Source organism: Elgaria multicarinata, chromosome 3 (assembly GCF_023053635.1).
Source record: "Elgaria multicarinata webbii isolate HBS135686 ecotype San Diego chromosome 3, rElgMul1.1.pri, whole genome shotgun sequence".
Taxonomy (NCBI): Eukaryota; Metazoa; Chordata; class Lepidosauria; order Squamata; family Anguidae; genus Elgaria; species Elgaria multicarinata.
This window is the reverse complement of record NC_086173.1, coordinates 64,019,293-64,038,748: the sequence shown is the minus strand read 5'-3', so window position 1 is coordinate 64,038,748 and position 19,456 is coordinate 64,019,293. Positions and strand designations below refer to the sequence as shown.

The 19,456-nt window shown below is 44.4% G+C and overlaps 1 protein-coding gene across 1 annotated transcript in view; it reads right to left on the bottom strand.

Moving 5' to 3' along the window:
* Nucleotides 1–19,456, bottom strand: part of LOC134395373 (voltage-dependent P/Q-type calcium channel subunit alpha-1A-like) — a 103,971-nt gene that overhangs the window by 38,711 nt on the left and 45,804 nt on the right. Inside the window, exons 2-3 of the mRNA XM_063121537.1 lie at nt 12,746–12,852; nt 10,783–10,922 (exon numbers count right to left, since the gene is read on the bottom strand). Coding sequence (XP_062977607.1) covers nt 10,783–10,922; nt 12,746–12,852 — 247 coding nt within the window. The remainder of the gene's footprint in view (nt 1–10,782; nt 10,923–12,745; nt 12,853–19,456) is intronic.

Sequence of the window (19,456 nt, the reverse complement as noted above, 5' to 3'; positions counted from 1 at the left end):
TTCTCTGTCATAAATAGATATAGAAATATAGAGAGGACAATATCTGGAAAACATGGCAAGGATCCAGGTCACGTGTCTCAGAATATGTTAGGGGTGTCAGGGAAATTCCCTGGTCTGGTAGGAAGGAAGCGATGTCCAGGCAAGTCCCAATACACAGGCTTTTTTATTCAGACTACACGTGTAAAAGAAAGGCAACCCCCAGCAAGCTGAACGCTGAACTCTCTGACCATCACCCACGCACAGTAAACCTTTATACATTCAGAGTTGCTGCTGATGAACTCATACTTTCTCCCCTCCCTCCGGCAATTGATTACAAGTGCCATAAATGTTCCAAAACGAAACTATTCTACGTAAACAATGCCCTATATTATGGCAGCTATAAGGTACAAGTGTTACTTTTTGTCCCGATAAGTGTCCCCAAGGGCAGCTGGAAAGTCCCAGAGCCCACTCTGATGCTTCCAAAATGCCCAGGAAGGGGTCCCGAGGTGGTTAGACAAAGGAAGGATGTGTTCTTCCTGTCCAGGGTGATATGCGGCTGGGGTCGAGAATGCAAGATTTTCAGATATGCCCTTCTGGAGAAAGTAACAAGTGGCCGGGAGGGGCTAGGAGTCAGTGTGTGGGCGAGGATCTGGGGCAGGATTTGAATTGCCATTGTCTGGCTTTTCTCAATTCTTTATTGATCCTGGGGGAGGTGGGGGCAGAGTGTTGGGGATTCTGGGGTGCTTGTGTACTTTTGCACGAGGGACAGAAACCTAGGAAAGACAATGTGTGTGTGTGTGTGTATGTGTGTGAACAACAGTACAAGTTCATATACACAACTTGGGGCCAATGTTCATGGTAACCAACTTGCCACCCTGCTGGGTGCCAGACAGAATCCCAGCAGAGCCTATGATCACCCTAGTGAGGTGGGGAACAGATCAAAGAACATGACCAGAAGTGTGTTAGGAGGGAGGCCCACTTCAAGGTCAAAGAACCTTCATGAGTGGAGAGAAGCCGCTTCTGGGTGGGTGACCTACCTCAAAATAAGTTTACAGTACACTAATACAGGGTGAGAGAAGGCAAATCTGAGGGATCCTGAATCATTTCCCGTTTACGTGGGATGTGAAGCTTGCTTATGGCAGTGTGTGTGTAGTGTGTAGTGTATGAATACACACACACACACACACACACAGAGAGAGAGAGAGAGAGAGAGAGAGAGAGAGAGAGAGAGAGAGAGAGAGAGAGAGAGAGAGAGATTGTAGAGCAGCCCAAGGGAGAAAGAAGGCTTTTGGCATTACAGTTGTTGTGGGCAAGTAATAACTGGCCACTTATGCTGAGGTGCATTTCCCTTTTCACAAGTGAATGGGTCAGACAGTGGGAGTTGAATATTTTCCAATTCTGATGGAGCTGAACAATTTTTTAATTATTTTTCATGAAAGGGAATTACAGCTATTTTACATCTCACAGGTTGCACCAGCTGGTCTGGATGATTGATCTGTTAGTGAGGGGTCTGGAGTATACAAGTTCCTCTTCCTTCCCACATCCGTTGCCTGAGCAACATGACCTCTGACTCTGACCAGACAGATGCATGAGTGCTATCCTGACAGAATTTTTTTAAAAAAAACCCTGCAGATTAATATACAAATGGAATGTGTTGGAATTATGGGTAAAAACACTCGAGTGACTTGGTCCAGATGTAGATTCAACCATCCCTACTTGACAGTCTGCCTCACATTCTCTCCATGCGCCTGGAATCAATCTTCCATTGTTATTTCTTACATTTCTACTGTGCTAGCACAGCCAAGTGGTCTGATCTGTGGTTTCAGTGCCTACATGCCCACTGAATTTGCTGCCTCGTTGTACATCAGATTCCCCAAGAGTAACTCCTATCATGTGCCTGTACTCTGGACAAGACTTGCAATGATACTTCCTCAGCCACACACGTGGGGTTATTGGTCTTGCCCTGTCATTGCCCAAGTGGCTTCATCTTATACACCTATTTGGCTCCAGTCCTTTCACCCTGAGTGAGACATCTCTAACACACTCCATTACTCCCCCATCCATCGAAGTGTGAGGAGCACTGCTGCTTGCTGAGGAGCCTGCTTCTGTCATGCCAGAAGGGCTCTTCCCATTTACTGGATCTCTATAGCAACTGGCCATTTCCCATTCACAGTCTCCACAGTTACCTTCCTATGCTCATTCATGCCGGTTGCCTTGACAACGGGACTCATCTCATTGATATAATCTGCCACCTCTGTGTGTGTATGCGCATGATCTCTGTGTGTGTATGTGTGTGTGTATGTAATCTGAGAAATGGTTTGAGGAACAGGGACAAATATTCTGCCTTTGCATCCCAAGAAGGTGGCAATGGGAGGGCATTTGTAAATATTTTACTGGTGGAAATCATATGAGGATTTTAGAGTATGTCTGATGACTCATACAACAAACTATTCAACTAAATGCATTTTCCGTGATGCCAATTTGGACATAACATCCAAGCCATGGTTTGGCTGTTGGCTTCAAGCCTTGAGTTCCAGCACTTCCTCTCTGTTCCTGCTTGCAGACTCCCATATCCTTCTTCACTTCCTGGTACAAGCAAATAATGTTTTACTCATACATCCAAATCAGACAAAACAGTATTGCCTCCAAATCCAATTGATAATCAGAATTTCTATTATTGGCCTATTTGCTTCTAAGCCCATTTCAAAGTGCTTGGAATGGGTCGGGACCAAGTTATTTAAAGGATTACCTACAGCCATATGAACTTGCCTGGGCACTGAGATCAGCTTCAAAGGCTCTACTTGTTTGCCAACCAGTAGGAGTAGTTTGATTGGCAGACACAAAAGACAGGGCTTTTTTGATGGTGGCCTCATATTTATGGAATTCCCTCCCTCCAGCAATATGATTAGTTCCCTATTTTCTTTTAAACAGCCCTAAATATATTTTGCTTTAATTTCAGGCTGCTTTTAATTACAAGGTTAGGTTAGTGATTGTGTTGCTTTATGTTGTTCTTAGGAGCTGCATTTTCAGAGCCTATGGTAGAATGGCCAGCTCGATATGCAGCAATGTTTATTTATTTATTTATTTATTTATTGCATTTCTATACCGCCCAATAGCTCTCTGGGCGGTTTACAAATTTAAGACAATTCAAAACAAAACAATAGTATGAAACCATAATATAAAATACAATATAAAAGCCCAACCAAGATAAAAACAGCAGCAATGCAAAAATACAAATTTAAAATACAAATTTAAAACAGCAAAGTTAAAATTAATTTATAGACTTGTTAAAATATTGGGAGAATAAAAAGGTCTTCACCTGGCGTCTAAAAGAATGTAATGTAGGTGCCAAGCAAACCTCCTTAGGGAGCTCATTCCACAGCCGGGGTGCCACAGCACAGAAGGCCCTCCTCCTGGTAGCCACCTGCCTCAATTCCTTTGGCAGAGGCTCACAGAGAAGGACCCCTGAGGATGACCTTAGGGTCCGGGCAGGTACATATGTTTATTGTGCTTTTGTTTATTATTATTCCTGGGGGCTTTAATGTTAGTATTCTAATGTTACATATTAATTCTGATGCTTGTTTTAGTATAATTTTATTATATAACGTACACCACACTGGAAAAATATTTGCATTGTTAAAAGTAGCCTATACATTTCTCAAATAAAATAAATAAATTTGCCTGACCCAAGAATCGAAGGAAGGATTCAGTCCATGAGAAGGGAGTGTGTGACTCAAAGGCTCAAGCCTGATGAACATGTCTAAACTGGTCTACTGCTGTTTACCCCTTACCGTTGACCAAAGTACTGAAAGCACATTAGCAATAGAAAGCACACTCTTAAATTGTTAGTTTCCAATGGCAACACATGGAAGATGTGTATCCTCATCTAACCCCACTACAGCTTGCATTTTGCAGGTTAAGCCCTGCTCCATGTGCCTATGCTGGGTAATTGAGGACATCAGCAACAAGGAGCAGGGTCTTTATTGCAATGGCCCTGAAAGTGCAGAAAGACCTCCCCAGTCGGATTTGTTTTTCCTCTCTTTTATCCTTCCAGAGAGCATGTAAAGCTCACCTGTTTCGATCTGCTTTTGACTACTGAGTCTTAATGAGGTCTTGCTGGTGCTATGAATTTTATGGTTGCACTGTTTAGTTGTTTATGGTTGCACTGTTTATGGTTGCACTGTGGGGTAGGGATTGTATTTGTAGTTTTTTATTTGGCAATTTATTTTTTTATCTTTCTTGCAATCTGCCTCTGGCATCGGAGAGGTAGATATAAATGTTTTAAATAAATAAATAAGAGGCAGCGTCATTGTTAGGATCATCTTCTACCTCTTCTTCAAACCCTACAGGTGTACAAAAATGCACGATCCTCTTCACAAATGAGTGTGTGAAGCAGGGCTTTCTTTTCGCCACTTCCTTTTTAAATCAAATATGATTTATGCACTCATTCTATCCACATTTGGCAAATGGTTGAACCCTGTGTTCACATAGAATCTCATTAGGATTCCATTCTCCATTTGCTGACAGCACTAACTATCCAAACTGACACTACAACCAGGTATGATCAGTTGTCTCCATTATCCAACTCTCAGGATGACGGGCAGGCAGGCAAGTGTGAGCTACAGAAATGTATGTTTAGATAGGAAAGTAAGCTGTGTTTTTAAGTGTTTCGCATAGCAAGTATCTTCCTTCAGTAACTCCATTTATAATGGTAGCCTTCACCCTGTGCCTCCTCCATTCTTAAAAGGTCAGCTGCTCCATTAACTACCCAATGCTCATGAATGATATGTTATCCCTACATTGCATCCTTACGGATGGGTGGAAGCTGGGGGAAAGCTGGCAGGCCTCTCCACAGGCAATTTTCACCATGCCACTGAGTATAAGCCCAACTTTCAATCTGCTGTCCCTAAAAAGAGGCCTCACTAGCCTGAGTCACAGAGAATCAGTACATAGAACACCTATTAACTATTTCTCCTAGGAATGAGGAAGGAGTCCAGAGTGACAAGCTCAGCACCACCCATGATCAGGCACTAGAAGGATTTGCAATGAAAGAATCATGAGAATGTGAGGTTTTGGTCAAGGTTCAAGATTTTTGTTCACCATGGTGGGTTAGGCAGCCACTGCTCTCTTGAAGCAGCAGAGGTTGCTGTGGATTGTCCTCACCGCTGCATGGTGCTCTCTGCATCCTTCCCAGTTCCAAGATGGTTTGGGAGATGGAGAGAGTGGCAGAGGCTTCTTTGCCCGCTGCATTCCCGAGGACAGCACAGGGCTAAACAAGCCCCTGACAAAATTGGAGCAAGGGATTGTTCCATAGAAAAGTAGCATGAAATCGGGGACCAGAGGAGGTGCAGCTACAAGTTTTAAGTTGGCTGCTAAAGCCAGCCAAAACATCGTGAGCCCCTGGCTGGAGCATTTGTGGTGCTCCCAAGTGTATGGATGCATAATGCTGATCAGGAAAGGTTTTCAGTGATCTTCTCTTCACAAAAATGTGTATATATTTGTCTGTACACTCCTAACTTAAAGGCAGCTACGTCCAGTATAAAGTGTTGGTCAGTGCTCTTCAACTGGACCCAGAGGCAGAGATAGATGGGCACACAGAATGGTGAGGTGGGAGAGTGCTCAAAGATACATCAGCCACACAAATACATGCATCAAGGCATATACATGGAATGGACCCTCAAGGAATGCATCTCCCCCTGTGGCAGTTGCTTTCTTTCAGAGGCACTGCAAGGTACACATGTGTGTGCATGTGAGTGTGTAACACACTATCCACCCACCCACCCCATATATATATATATATATATATATATATATATATATATATATATCTTATAGTGAGTAAACATAATTACTAATGTGCACAAAGAAAGAAAGAGAAATAAGCAGAGAATGCTGTACATATGCATCCATATAGGTGCAGGCACACACTGAGATCTAGCCACAAACTAATTGCTTTGACCAAAATCCTGCTTCTACAATTTGTCATTTGAACCTGTGGCCTGAAGGTCTGCCCACCTAGCTACTTGCCAGCAGAAGTGGCAGGAAATCTCCTTTGCCTTCCCCGCTCCTTCCCTGCCTTTTTACCATTCAGGCTGTGCAGGCAGGCCGAGGCTCCCTCAGCATGCAGGACACGTCTGGAAAGCTCCTTTAAGTAATAGTGCAGGGAGGACTCCCTAATCAAGAAGCAAATGCTGTCTGGCATACTAATGAGCTGCATACTGCTAGCGATGCAGTGGGCAAAGAGTGGCAGCAATTTTGAACCTATCCTGGGAGTATGTGTGAAGGAACTCTTAGGGAGTTTTGAATGGGGCAGGAGGGGAGACAGGCTTCCAACTATACCACCACCACAAACACACACCTGCATTTTGAACTGATACAGTCCAGGGGGGTTACATCGGGTGTGGGTGGGCGTCTATACAAAGCCACTTTGGTAGCTGATTTCCTCAAAACCCTGCAGCATCGCTGTTGCAAGGAGGAATCAATAAAGTTACACGGCAGGGCTATCCAACCAGGAAAAACCGCAGCGCCGCCCATTTGCAAACTGAGGCCACCAATGACAGACGAAGAAACAACATGGTGATCTTGGAGCCACTGAAAAAGTCACGGTAAAACAACATTGCGAAAAAGCACTGTTTCAGTGGGGGAAAGCCCAACATGGCGGTGAGTTGGCAACTGTGTCATATTATTTATTTATTTATTTATACTGCCCAACAGCCTAGGCTCTCTGGGCAATTTGCAGCTAAAAACATAGTATAACAATAATCCAGATTAAACCTTTAAAAGTCACACAAAACCAGAATAAGTTAGAGTCCAGGGAAGGCTTGTCTAAAAAGATACGTTTTTAGGAGGTGTTTAAAATGTATTACTTTTTCCACCACCACCACCCCAAACTGCACAAGGGAGGGTTTTCCGGAGGGTGGGTTCCACTACAGAGAAGGCCCGCCATTGGGGTTCTTCATGACGACATTCTCTTTGTCTCAGAATGACGAGCAGGGCCTCCTCTGAAGACCGTAAATGTCGCCTGGGTGTATATAAGGGAAGGCGGTCTGCCAGGTATCCTGGTCCCAAGTTGTTTAAGGCTTTATAGGATAATAGCATGACCTTGTACATGGCTCGGTAGCTAACTGGCAGCCAGTGCCAATGCGCACAGGGCTGATGCTACTATTAGGCCAACAAAGCTGCCACCTAGGGTGCAGACCTCAGAAGGGTGCAGTACTGACCTTTAAGGGTCACAGTTTTATACAAATTAGATGTTTTGAGAAAAAACATAACACGTTCAAGTTTTGTGCTTTTTATTTTTCCTACAAAACATCTGTTCTTAAAAATCGAAGCTGGCAATTTTTGGGGTGTGTGTGTGTGTGCAAGTAGCTCGCCTTGCCTAGGGCGCAAAATAGTCTGGCACCAGCCCTGATTGGGCATATAGAAATGCCCCTGAACATGTGGATCAGCTCTTTAGTTCTGAAAGTGACAGAGCTCAACCCTAGAACATGGGAAGGATGTTCACGTGTTTGCACTGGTGCCGTCTTGTCAGTGGAAACAGCCTCCTATGGGGAGAGTCTTGCACTTTTTCTTAAAAGCCACATGAATAAATCTAGAATGCTTAGCCTGCAAAACACTCCACAATAGGTCTTTGGGATTCTGTGAAGAAACCTTTTCATGGTCTGTTTGGCCACACAGTCTTAAAATGCATCCACCAACCTGGTAGGAAGCGGAGAACCTATTTAAGGTGATGTCGGGAAACACTGAATGCTCTGATGACCCATGTCTTCTGTTACTAGAGGTCACCAGGGAGATGCAGGAGGAGAAGCAGGGCTGCTGCTACCCTTGGTAAGAGCCACATATCACTTGTAGTATTTTTTCAGCCCTTAACCTTCATATTTTGCTTTTCATCCTGCTCCAAGTACATGGCAAGAGTGAAAATATTGTGTTCATTTTTACCTCCAGGCATTCCTGTAATGTGTAGTACCATTCTCATACTTGCTTTATGGAAGCCTGAAAACTCCACAGTGGCAGTGAATAAAAACACAATGAGCCACCGAAGACCCACCCCTGACACTCCAAAATACATAGAGGAAATGTAACCGATTCCCTGTGCAGGAAGCAGCCACACGAGCCTTGAAAACATGAGAAGCCGCCTCTGCATGACTTTATGAACCCAAACACCTGGGCTTGGGACAATGATGACTCTTCTCTGTAAGAAGCCAAGGGCTTACAAGGAACAATGCAAGGCTCATTCACATACGATCTTTTCACCTACGTATCTGAACTCCAGACCCAGTATCCTGGGGAGAAACGTCGGTGTGAACCAAAATGTAAAGGTAACCATTTGTTTCAGCACATTTTCCCATCATCACAATCACAGGAATTGCTACCATACTGAGTACTGCCAACTTTACTGCAGTGTTCTCCATACTTGTGTATCCACAGGGATTGCTTAGATTGCTCATCTGGTGGACAAAACGTTCTTAATGAACTGGCCCACAGAGACTAGCACCTAGGAAGGACAATTTCTCTTCCAGGTACATTATGGACAAAGTAATACATTCAGTTGCAGCAAACCACTTAAATCTAATCAAAATCAATGGGACTGTATCTCCCAGTTTCAGACTTCCTGGATTGCACCCATTGCCTAGCCACAACCCTTTTCAAGTCATCAGTACCTGTATGACAGGACATCCAAATGATGCATTTATTTCAAGACAATTAAGCCATTGCAATTCTAGAGCATGCCAACAAAATTAAGGATGTAAAGATCAAGGTGTTGGAAAAGACTGGTATACTAGAATGGGCAGTGGCATTATGAAAGTGGGAACATCACTGATTCCTTAGGATTTTCTTAATAACATATTCTCCAATCTAGGATGAAAATAGCTTTTGGAAATCTTGCTTCCAACAACTTCCAGGTACTCTACAAATAATTGCTCCCAGGACAATATGAAGAAGAAAGGACAGAAAGCAAACACAGAACAGGAGAACAGTTCCATGTAAAAGGAGCTTCATTTGAGTGTCAGCTCCCAAGGCTTACAGTTTGTGACATTATTATTTACATTTGTTATAGTACTTTTCACTGTAAAAAAAAGTGCATCATCATCATCATCATCATCATCATCATCATCTCAAGGACTTTGAGAATTAGATTAGGTTGTGACTTGCTCAATGCTACCCCATGAGCGTCATAGCTGTGCTGGGATTTGCCCTGGATAAAACTCAGTAGAGGTCCCAGGCTAAGAGGGAAATTGTTTCCATGTTTCATTCAGAGAAGACCCAAACCATCCAATGGGTCCACCCATAACAGGATTTTATCTGGGCTACAATGCCCCTGCAGTCAATCCCAAACCAGTATAACTAGCCATCAGATGAAACTCTAGCAGCAAAGCATATGAGTTACCAACACTGCAGCACCAAGGAATGAAAAAGGGGACAGAAGCAGCAAAGCAAGGTGAAGCTGGATTGCAACTACGGCAGTTCAGCACACTCTCGGTGGCGTTCTCTCTGCTGACTAGATGCTCTTCTCAAATCTGAGAACACCACAACGGTCTGGGTGGGTGTTGCGAACGCTCGGCCACCAAATAACATCTTTGTTTCAGGAGAAAAGTGCTGTTGTTCCCATCTCAGGAAATTGTGAGCAGGCTGGGAAGCAGCAGGGAGCAAGCACTGCAAACTAGGGAAGTGTGAGGACACAGCATTGCAGACAGGATGTACCTGTTTGTTACACACAGATCCAGAATGTCATGTTCATGTGCTCTCCTTAAAACTGGTGTTCAAAAACATTATGGTATTCGAAAACTACGTATATATGAACTTACACATATAAAAGGCAAGATGGGATCAGCACAGGCTAGGGGCAGAGATGAGGAACAGCCTAGCCCTAACCCTTCTGTCTGCTGCTCTAAGGGTGAAGAGAGAGATGCAGCAACTTAAGAGCAGGGAGGGGGCAATTTTGAAAGCACCCTCCCGGCATTCAGGACAAATCAACCTTTTTGTATGCTGTGTGGACCCTAAATAAACAGGCTCTGCAAGCTTTCAACATGGGTGAACCTGAACTGGGGGGAAACTCCATCAAATAATGGAAAGCCAGGCTTTAAGTTTCCAAAATAAATAATAAATAATCCAAATAAAAGCCTCCGGTAGAAGGTACCTATTAGCTAGTATCGATGTTATTTCCAACACCCTTTTCCCATCTTCAGAACAATTCTACAATTGTTTTTGATGAGTGTGTCTGCATTTTTTAATGAGATAGATGACTGCATTATCTATACAAACATGTGTGTGTGTGTGCGCGCGTGCACAGATTTGATATTTTTAAAGGTGGATAGCCTGGCTGGAGTATGATTGGAGGGACTGATGGCTGAAGCAGCATTCAGCTTGCTGGAACATGTGTGTGTAAAGGTGCAATTCTATGCATGTTTAGACGGAAAAAAGGCCTACAACTCCCAGTATTCCCCAGCCAGTTTGGGAGTTGTAGGCCTTTTTTCTGTCTAAACTTGCATACAATTGTGCCTTAAAGCAACATGTGACTCCTGGGTCACACTGCAGGTGAAGGACCTGTTCTGTTCATTGTGTTACAATCTGTCCTGAGCCTAACCCTGTTATACATCAGAACAGGAATCCAGACCAGAAGCTCTTGTGCGAAGACCCCGTCTCCTGCTCTTTCAACCTACTGCCCCTTTCCCTTCCACCCCAGGAAATAGAATCTAAGCATTCAGGGCCCCTTCTTGGTCCTGTCACTGTTCAATGACCACTAGAGAGACTAGACTTGAAAGCAAACAACAAGAATGGACGGATTAAAAAGCAGATACTCACCCTGTGAGAACCACCACAAAGTCCATCACATTCCAGCCATTCCTTAGGTAGGAGCCTTTGTGGAAAGCAAATCCTAAGGCAATAATTTTAATTCCAGCCTCGAAACAAAATATTCCAATGAAGTATGGTTCTGTGTCATCCTAAGGAGGCATGCATGGGGGAAAAATATTTAGTTATTACATTTTATCCCATCCCTTCCTACAAGAGCTCCAAGAGAAAGAGAAGTTTTCCTTTCCCTCATTTTATCCTCGTAACAAGACTGAAAGATAAAGTAGCTGGCCAGGGTCTCCGAGGAAGCTACACAGTGAGGATGGCTCTCTATAGTCCCAATAATAATAATAATTTTAACTTTGTATATTTCTATTTATAGGTTTTTAATGTATATGTTTTAAATTATGTAATGCTGTCTTGAGGCCCAGCATTGAACAAAAGGCGGGATATAAATAAATATAATCATCTTCATCTTCATCATCTGAGGCTGTATCTGGATATGAATATAGTCCAGGACCATTTTCTCCTTCCCAATAGACTTTCTAAACATGAGGCAGGCCAATCCTGCAAACCCTCCGGTTTATCATACCCTACTTTTTGCAGGAGATTCAAACTAATCCAAGTTACCATGGCTAATCAACTATTCATGCAACTAAAAGTGCAGTCCTAGGTGTAGTTCCCATTGAACTCAGTGGGGCTTACTTCTGAGTAGACATGTATAGGATTTCACTGTAAGTCTCCAGTCCTATGCATAGTTACTTGGGTGGGTCCCACTGAAACTCGTAAGCATACATACTGTAGGATCAGGCTGCAGGACACACACTTTAAATCCAAATTATGGAGATTACTCCACATGGTAAGCTATTTGTGTGTAGCCATTCACTATTCCTGATTAGCATGACATTATTTCAACCAGTTGCATGAAGGGAGCCTTAAGGATATGCTTCTGCAGTAAGCTACAATTGGGTCACTCTGTCATTGTCCAGCAGATTGAGGCAGCCTGAGCAATGTTGGGGAGAAAGGTCAGCACAGAGAGAATAATCTGCTTCTGTCTGACATGCTGTGAGGAAAGAGGGAATGTAATGCGCTGTTATCTTAGGAGCAGAACTAAGGGATGCTCTAAGAAATGTGGGCCTGATGTTGAAAATGGCAGCTGCACCTGGAGATCCCCCTCTCGCTCTGAAACAACTAGTACAGCAGCTTTCCCCAATTTGATCCCTTTCACATGTGCTGGACTACAACTCCCAGCATGGCTGATCCTAGTCTAATACATCCTAGTCTAATACATCTGATCATAGCCTAATACATCTAGAGGGCACCAGGATGGGGGAAGATTGGACAGCACATTGCCTGACCATATGATCTATGTTTAGCAATTCCGAATCCAGAATGAACAGCCAAAAAAAAGAAGAGAAAAAAGATAGAAACTCTGCTTGGTTTTCTTACTTTCTGGACAGTTGCAAGACCATATCACTGACAGGTTTCTTTTAGAATCTGTACACCTTAGGACAGGGGTGGGCAGAAGGTAGATCTCCAGATGTTTTTAATTTCCACTCTCAGAATTTCTGACCATTGGCCATGCTGGCAGGGGCTTCTGGGAGTGGGAAATCCAAAAGATCTGGAAATCTACCTTCTGCTCACCCCTGCCTTAAGTAAGCAGACAGCTTTTCTGCACCTGGGATCCATTAGACACCACTACACTTCCCTGCTACCCTGGACCCACCAGAAACTGTTGGGCTCTGACTCTGGCTCCGCTCCTACATCCCAACCAAGCATCAGAAGGTTTGAGTTGCCAATGTTAGCTCCACGTTACTGGATGAGGCGAGTGGGGAAAACACAGAGCCTAATGCTATCAGGGCAAGTTTACTCTACCTTATGGAAGGGGAGGGGAAACTTGATGCAGTGCTGCCATTTTTCTTATCATGTTTAGTTCAGCCATAAGAATGTTTCAGAGGAAGGGAACACTACTCACCAATCGTTCTGACATTGGTGTCTTGTCTCCATCAGGCAGATGCTGCTCCAGAGCAAGGACAATGCAGTTTGCTATGATAGTTGCTAAAATCATGTATTCAAAAGGAGTGAGGCAGAGTTAAGGAATATTTCACAAATGGGTGGATCTTATGGATGTGGCAAAAAGAAAAAAAAGAGAAAATGCTTCAGCATGCTTCATTTTTACAGAAGAGAATTTCTCAATCGAATCTGTGCTTCAGACAATGTCATTCTTTTCATTTGATTTGTAGACATGGAAAATGCGAACACAGATTTAAGTACTATGTAAAACAGCATAACAGATAAAACTATGCTGGATTGAAACAACTGGATCCAACTATGAACAAATGACACGCCCTGTTCTAGTGGGAGGAGGCAACCCCACCCACCCTGCAGAAATTTCTTGGTCCTACTGAGGGAGTCATTGCATATAACTGAACATATTACATGGAAGCAAAACCAGTCTGGCCATTTGTTAAGGGCCAGTAGCCAATCCTGGCTCTCTAACGAGCATACCTGTTTGACACCTGGTGTGTTTGTTTTAGCCAGCACAATATAACCACCAGCTATATCACTGGAAATATGTCACATTACGCACATTGGTAGTATATTACATATTTATCTTCAAACTCTCAAATTCTTGGGATATAGTATGTTCAACGTAGCATTCAGGGCTAAATAAGTTACTACAACTTGTCCAAAATCTGTCAGGATCTATTCGGTCATTCTGGTCACCTGTGTTGTTTTCCTGAGTGTAACAACAAATCAACCTCATCACTTAATCAAAATACATAATTCCCAGAACTTCTCAATTGCCTAGGTAGACCACAGTGGGCATTCTTGAAACAGCATACCACCAGACTTGCCATCAAAATTGGCATCATATAATTCAGCCTCTTCTGATTCATCGTCCAAAAATCCTAACATCCATTCCAAGGTTTATTATCAATGAATCCCATTTACAGAACATGGAGATGAAGCATTGTGTATTCTTAAAACACATCACCCTTTTTGCACCACAAAGCCAAGAAACCAGAAAAAGAAGGCAGCCCTACAGGTCCACGCATACAACTACTTCCTGTTTTATCAGTCACTCATAATCAGGTTTATATACAACAAGCCGGACCTTCATCACACAATACTTTATTCTGCTTTACCTTACAGTAACCTTTTTAAATGGCTCCTTCTCCTTTCAAAACTACTCCTTCCACAATACTAATTTATACCAATATTGAGAGTTCTATAGAGTTAAATTGAATTCCGAGTTCTTCGGTAAGCAACTATGTGAACAAGAATAATGGTATTACATCTGGATCTAATTCATTTAAATAACAACAATAGTGCCTGATCATACAATTGCCCCGATATGTGTAATGAACACCTATAAAGAAAGATAGATATCTCAAATTAGGAATGCCCAATTAATAGCCATCAAGCCAGAGGGCTTCTGTGACTTGCAACTGGTTTGTTCCCACAGTTGCATTGTGTGAATTTTGCAGCTGTGTGTCTAGATTACTCATACTTGACCTCAACCTCTTTAAACATCATTTAGAGGAAGATTAGGAGGGTCAGTGCCACTGTCACTGTTTTAAAGAGGAGGAAAGCCATTGGCCCGGTGCCACTCAAGAGCCCTGCAGCAACAGAGCTGGAAACAGGACTCCCAGACTCATGCTCTTGCTGCAAGTTCACTGCTGCTCCATTTTTTGCAGACAGAACAGAAGCATGGTTTTCTTGAGAGCTAGCTGTGTTCAAACATTTAATTTGTGTAGACCTATCCACAGTGGGAGGTACGGGAGGTCAGGATTGCACCCACTGCCCCTGCCCCCATGGAATGTTAACAAAATGGAACGGGAGGCATATATTCATCCCTAGTATGTGCCAGGGAGCCACATCAAGTGTATTCATGAGAAGCCTTGTGGAAGAGGATGTTGTTTTTAATGGGAGAGATAGCGAATCCTACCCCTGGTGGATCACTTGTGGTTAGCCACTGCTGTTCCTCTGCTATTGGGGGAGTGTGTTAAATTGGAAGTCATGGAGTATGAAATGTTTCCTGCATTCACAACGACCACACAGAGACACAGATAGCTGTGTCAGTTAAGAGTTTTATTGAACACTTCGGAAGGGTGAAGGTGCTGCAGCATCACACAAAGGTTCTGGGAATTACATGATGCCCTGCTACTGCCGCTGCTGTAGTGGTACTTTCCTTTGCTGTCTCTGTAGTCATGAAAGTGGAGGGCCAACTTCACCTCTGGAAGTGTCAACTGGATGACTTCCTGGAGGAAGAAAAGCAGTGCATTTTAATAGTGGAACTAGAGCAGGTGGTTCCCTTATGTAAAGCAGTAGAGAAATGAGTACACGCCACCCGGTGGGGGGGGGGGGGAGCAGGGAAAACATGCCCTAACATGAAGGAGCTCATTTGCATACAGTGTTGTGCATGCAACAGTCTCTTGCTGCAGAAGGAGGAGCTGAACTTTGACATTGTTAGTGTTGGAGGTGGTTCCTGGTTTGGGCCTGCTGAATCGGCTCTCTTTTGCAGCGCACCCCAGTTCCTGGTTTGGGCCTACTGAATCAGCTCTCTTTGCAGCGCACCCCAGTTCCTGATGCTGCTGAATCAGCTCTCTTTGCAGCGCACCCCAGTTCCGGTTGCTGCCACCTACCATCCACCTTATTGCATGCCTGGAGGATCCCTATTCATTCACTGTCTCCTGGGCTTGTGAATAAGGCTAAAGGACACAGGCTTCCATCGGCCTACCTAGACCTTGGGAGGGAAATGTGTTAATCAAAAGGTTGTTTCCCATGTTCTATTTTTGTTGCTTGTTGTCAAACTGAATAAATGCCAGTACTTATACCTCAGGTGTGTGGGTGAGGTTGCTACTCAGACATCTCTAAATTGGTGTCCCAGGTTTCCTGGGTGGGGGCTTGAGCCTGAGCTAACCTTAAGGGAAAAACAAACAACCCCTAGACATAGAACCCGGCCCTGGGTACCGACCCAAGGGTTACATTTGTGGGGGCTCGTCCGGGATCTTCTTTAATTGGTGAGGTAGGTCTGAGTAGTTCCTCCCTCACTCCACGCTGGTAAATTAGACATTTACCCAGTATATAGTGTATAACCAGTAGTTTAAAAGTATGGCTGTGCAGTTTCTAGAAGACTGGTGTAAGGGCCTGAATATTGATCCCTTAAAAGCAATATTGGTCACCCAAATAGCTGAGGGTTGTGATGAGGATGTTATTAAAGAAAAAGTGTGTGATGTTGAAGCTCTGAGTCAGTGCCAGGTGCGAGGGCTCTTCTATAGGCGAGAAGACAAGGCTTATGCTGCCTTAGTTGAAGTGCAAGTGGCAGTGGGAACATTAGAGATTCCCCACACGATTTCTACTAGCTATGGAGAATGGAAGCTTGTAATCTACAGGACTTACCCCCCCAACCAAGATGTGGAGTTTCTCAAGAAACTTAAGGATTTCCTAGAACGTGAGGGGAAGAGCATTCCTGATGTGGAAGGACTGTTACAGCCGCCTACGCTAACAACTGTCACAGAAGCCACTGCCTCCACCATTGCTGTGATAGAAGCCATGGGGAAGATGTTAGGGAAAGTTTTGCAGCCTCATCCTGAAGCTACTCCCTACAGAAGGCTGAGGATCTTTTCTGGCAGAAACCCTCCAGGGCCTGGGGAGGAAGAATATGGAGCCTGGATCCAGCACGTTAAAGTAATGATGCAAGATTGGCAGGTACCAGAGGCTGAGAAGAGAAGGCGTTTAACGGAGAGCTTGAGAGGGCCTGCTTTGGATGTTGTACACAGCTCGATGACAACTGACCCACGGGTTGATGTACAGGCATGTTTAGATGCCCTGGAGTATACATTTGGGAGTATGGAGAGTGCTAAGGACCTTTTGTGTAGATTTCACACCACTATGCAGAAGGAAGGGGAGAAGCTGTCTGTATATGTGCAGCGATTAGAGAAAATACTACAGCAACTAGTCCGAAAGGGTGGACTGACCCCAGGACAGATGGATAAGGAAAGAGTTGCTCAAGTACTGAAAGGGACCCTCTATGACAAACTGTTATTAGTAAATATCCGCATGAGGGAGCAACAAGAAGAGCCTCCAACATTTTCCCAGCTGATGAAGGAAATTCAAGAGGAAGAAGAAAAACAGGCTATTAAAGCAGCTTGTAGGAGAAAGGGACCCACCCGATCGGCATCCTCTCCATCAGCAGTATCATTTCCAACCAGGGCAAATGAACCCCCTGCTGAACTGGATGAACCAGTGGCTGTATTCCAAAGTGTGGAAAGAAGCAGTGGTCTCAAAGTCCAAAAGGGAACCCAAAGGAGAGATTTGCAGGGGCCTAAACCTGCACCACCTGCTACACCTCAGGGAAGAGGAGGAAAGACATTTTTTTGTTTTAAGTGTGGAAATGATGGCCATATAGCTACCAGGTGTCGAAATGAGGAAAACTCCACTCTGTTTCTGCAGCGACTCCATGGTACCTGGGAAAACCAGGGAAACGAGAACTAGGCCTGAGGAGGGGGTCACCCAGGCCTAAGAGAAGTTATGGCTCCACACCAAATGACAAAGAAACCAACTCCCCTATGCTTTACTCTGGTGTTCCAGTTGGGTTGGTGGGACCGCGTTCAGAAGTCCAGGTGAAGATTGAAAATGCAGCCTGTCGAGCTGTGCTTGACAGTGGGTCTCAAGTCACTATCCTTTTCCAGTCTACTTATGAGAAGGTAACACCCCACTTGCAGATACAACCCCTGACCGGACTCGACTTATGGGGTCTCAGTGAGTCAAACTACCCCTATCTGGGCTACATCATAATTCAGCTTGAGTTTCCTGAAGAAGTTGTGGGGGTCAGAGAGGTGGTACACACCATGGCCTTAGTTTGCCCAGATCCAAAAGGGTTTGCCACCCCACCTGTGATTATTGGAACTAACTCCCATCTGTTTAAAGTTCTGGCTCACTATTGCCAAAAGAAAGCTGGGGATAAATTCTTGGATACGCTGAAAATGCATTCACTGTGTGCTGCAGCTTACCGACACATCACTCAGAGTGGTGTGGAACACGAGCAGCCCTTGGGGACTCTGCAGTATGAGGGGAAACACCCTGTCACCATCCCAGCAGGAACTGAACAGCAGTTTTGGGTGCGTGCATCCATCCCACCTGCTGCAAGAAGACCCATCCTGCTAGAGCAACCATAGGATCCGGGCCTGCCAGATGGGTTGATGGTGTTGGCCGGGCTCATTGAGGTGCCCAAGGGTGATTCTCCTAGAGTTGCCATGAGAATTGCAAATGTGACAACCCATGACATTTCAGTGAGACCAAACCAGAAGATGGCTGATCTTTTTGAATCAACAGTGGTAGAAACTAGCAAATCCCCACAACCGGGATCTGTGGTCGACCCAGAACGAATTGACTTTGGTGACTCACCCATCCCTGAAGAATGAAAGAGTCGGCTGAGGAAAAAACTCTGCCAGAGGCCTAATGTGTTCTCACTGCATGAATGGGATCTTGGACATGCCAAAAGGGTAGAGCATTGTATTCCCTTAACAGATCCCTCCCCATTCCGGGAACGATCTTGGAAGATTGCACTGTCAGAGATAGAAGATGTGAGGCAACACCTTCAAGAATTGTTGGGCAATGGGGTCATCTCTGAGTCACGTAGCCCATATGCCTCACCAATCGTGGTTGTTAGGAAAAAGAATGGGAAGATCAGGATGTGCATAGACTACCGGACATTAAACAAACGCACCAGGCCAGACCAGTACACTATGCCTCGGGTGCAGGATGCCCTGGATAGCCTGGTGGGAAGTCAGTGGTTTTCAGTACTTGACCTCCGAAGTGGATACTACCAGATCCCTCTTGCACAAGAAGATAAAGAGAAGACAGCAGTCATATGCCCTTTAGGGTTCTACCAGTTTGAGAGGATGCCTCAAGGCATCTCCGGAGCACCAGCTACATTCCAGCGACTGATGGAGAAAGCTGTAGGAGTCATGAACCTTTTTCAAGTATTGGTCTATCTAGATGACATCATTGTATTTGGGAAGACATTAGAAGAACATGAAGAGAGGTTATTAAAGGTGCTAGACCGGCTGGAAGCGTATGGACTTAAGCTGTCATTAGAGAAATGCCAATTTTGTAGGACATCTGTCAAGTACGTAGGGCATATAGTGTCTCAACAAGGAGTTAGTACTGATCCAGACAAGATCAGTGCTCTCATCAACTGGCCACGACCCCGTCACTACAGGGACCTGAAGACCTTCCTAGGATTTACTGGATATTATAGGCAATTTGTCCATGGGTATTCCACTATTGTGAAACCACTGAATGATCTAACCAGAGGGTACCAGTCCAGCAAAATGACACCTAGAAAGAAGAAGGGAAAGAGGGCATCAAAAGCCACAGTGCATGCCCTCTATCATGACCCACTGGAACCCTTTGGGGAACGATGGGACAAAGATTGTGAGGGGGCATTCCAGGAGATCATCCAGTGTCTAACGGGAGCTCCTGTCTTAGCCTATGCTGACCCAAGTAAAGCCTTTGTTCTGCACACAGATGCCAGTACCAGTGGGTTAGGTGCAGTATTGTACCAAGAGATGGATGGGAAAAAGAGGCCAGTTGCATTTGCAAGCAGAGGGCTTACACCTAGTGAGACCAGATATCACATCCATAAATTAGAGTTTCTAGCACTGAAATGGGCAGT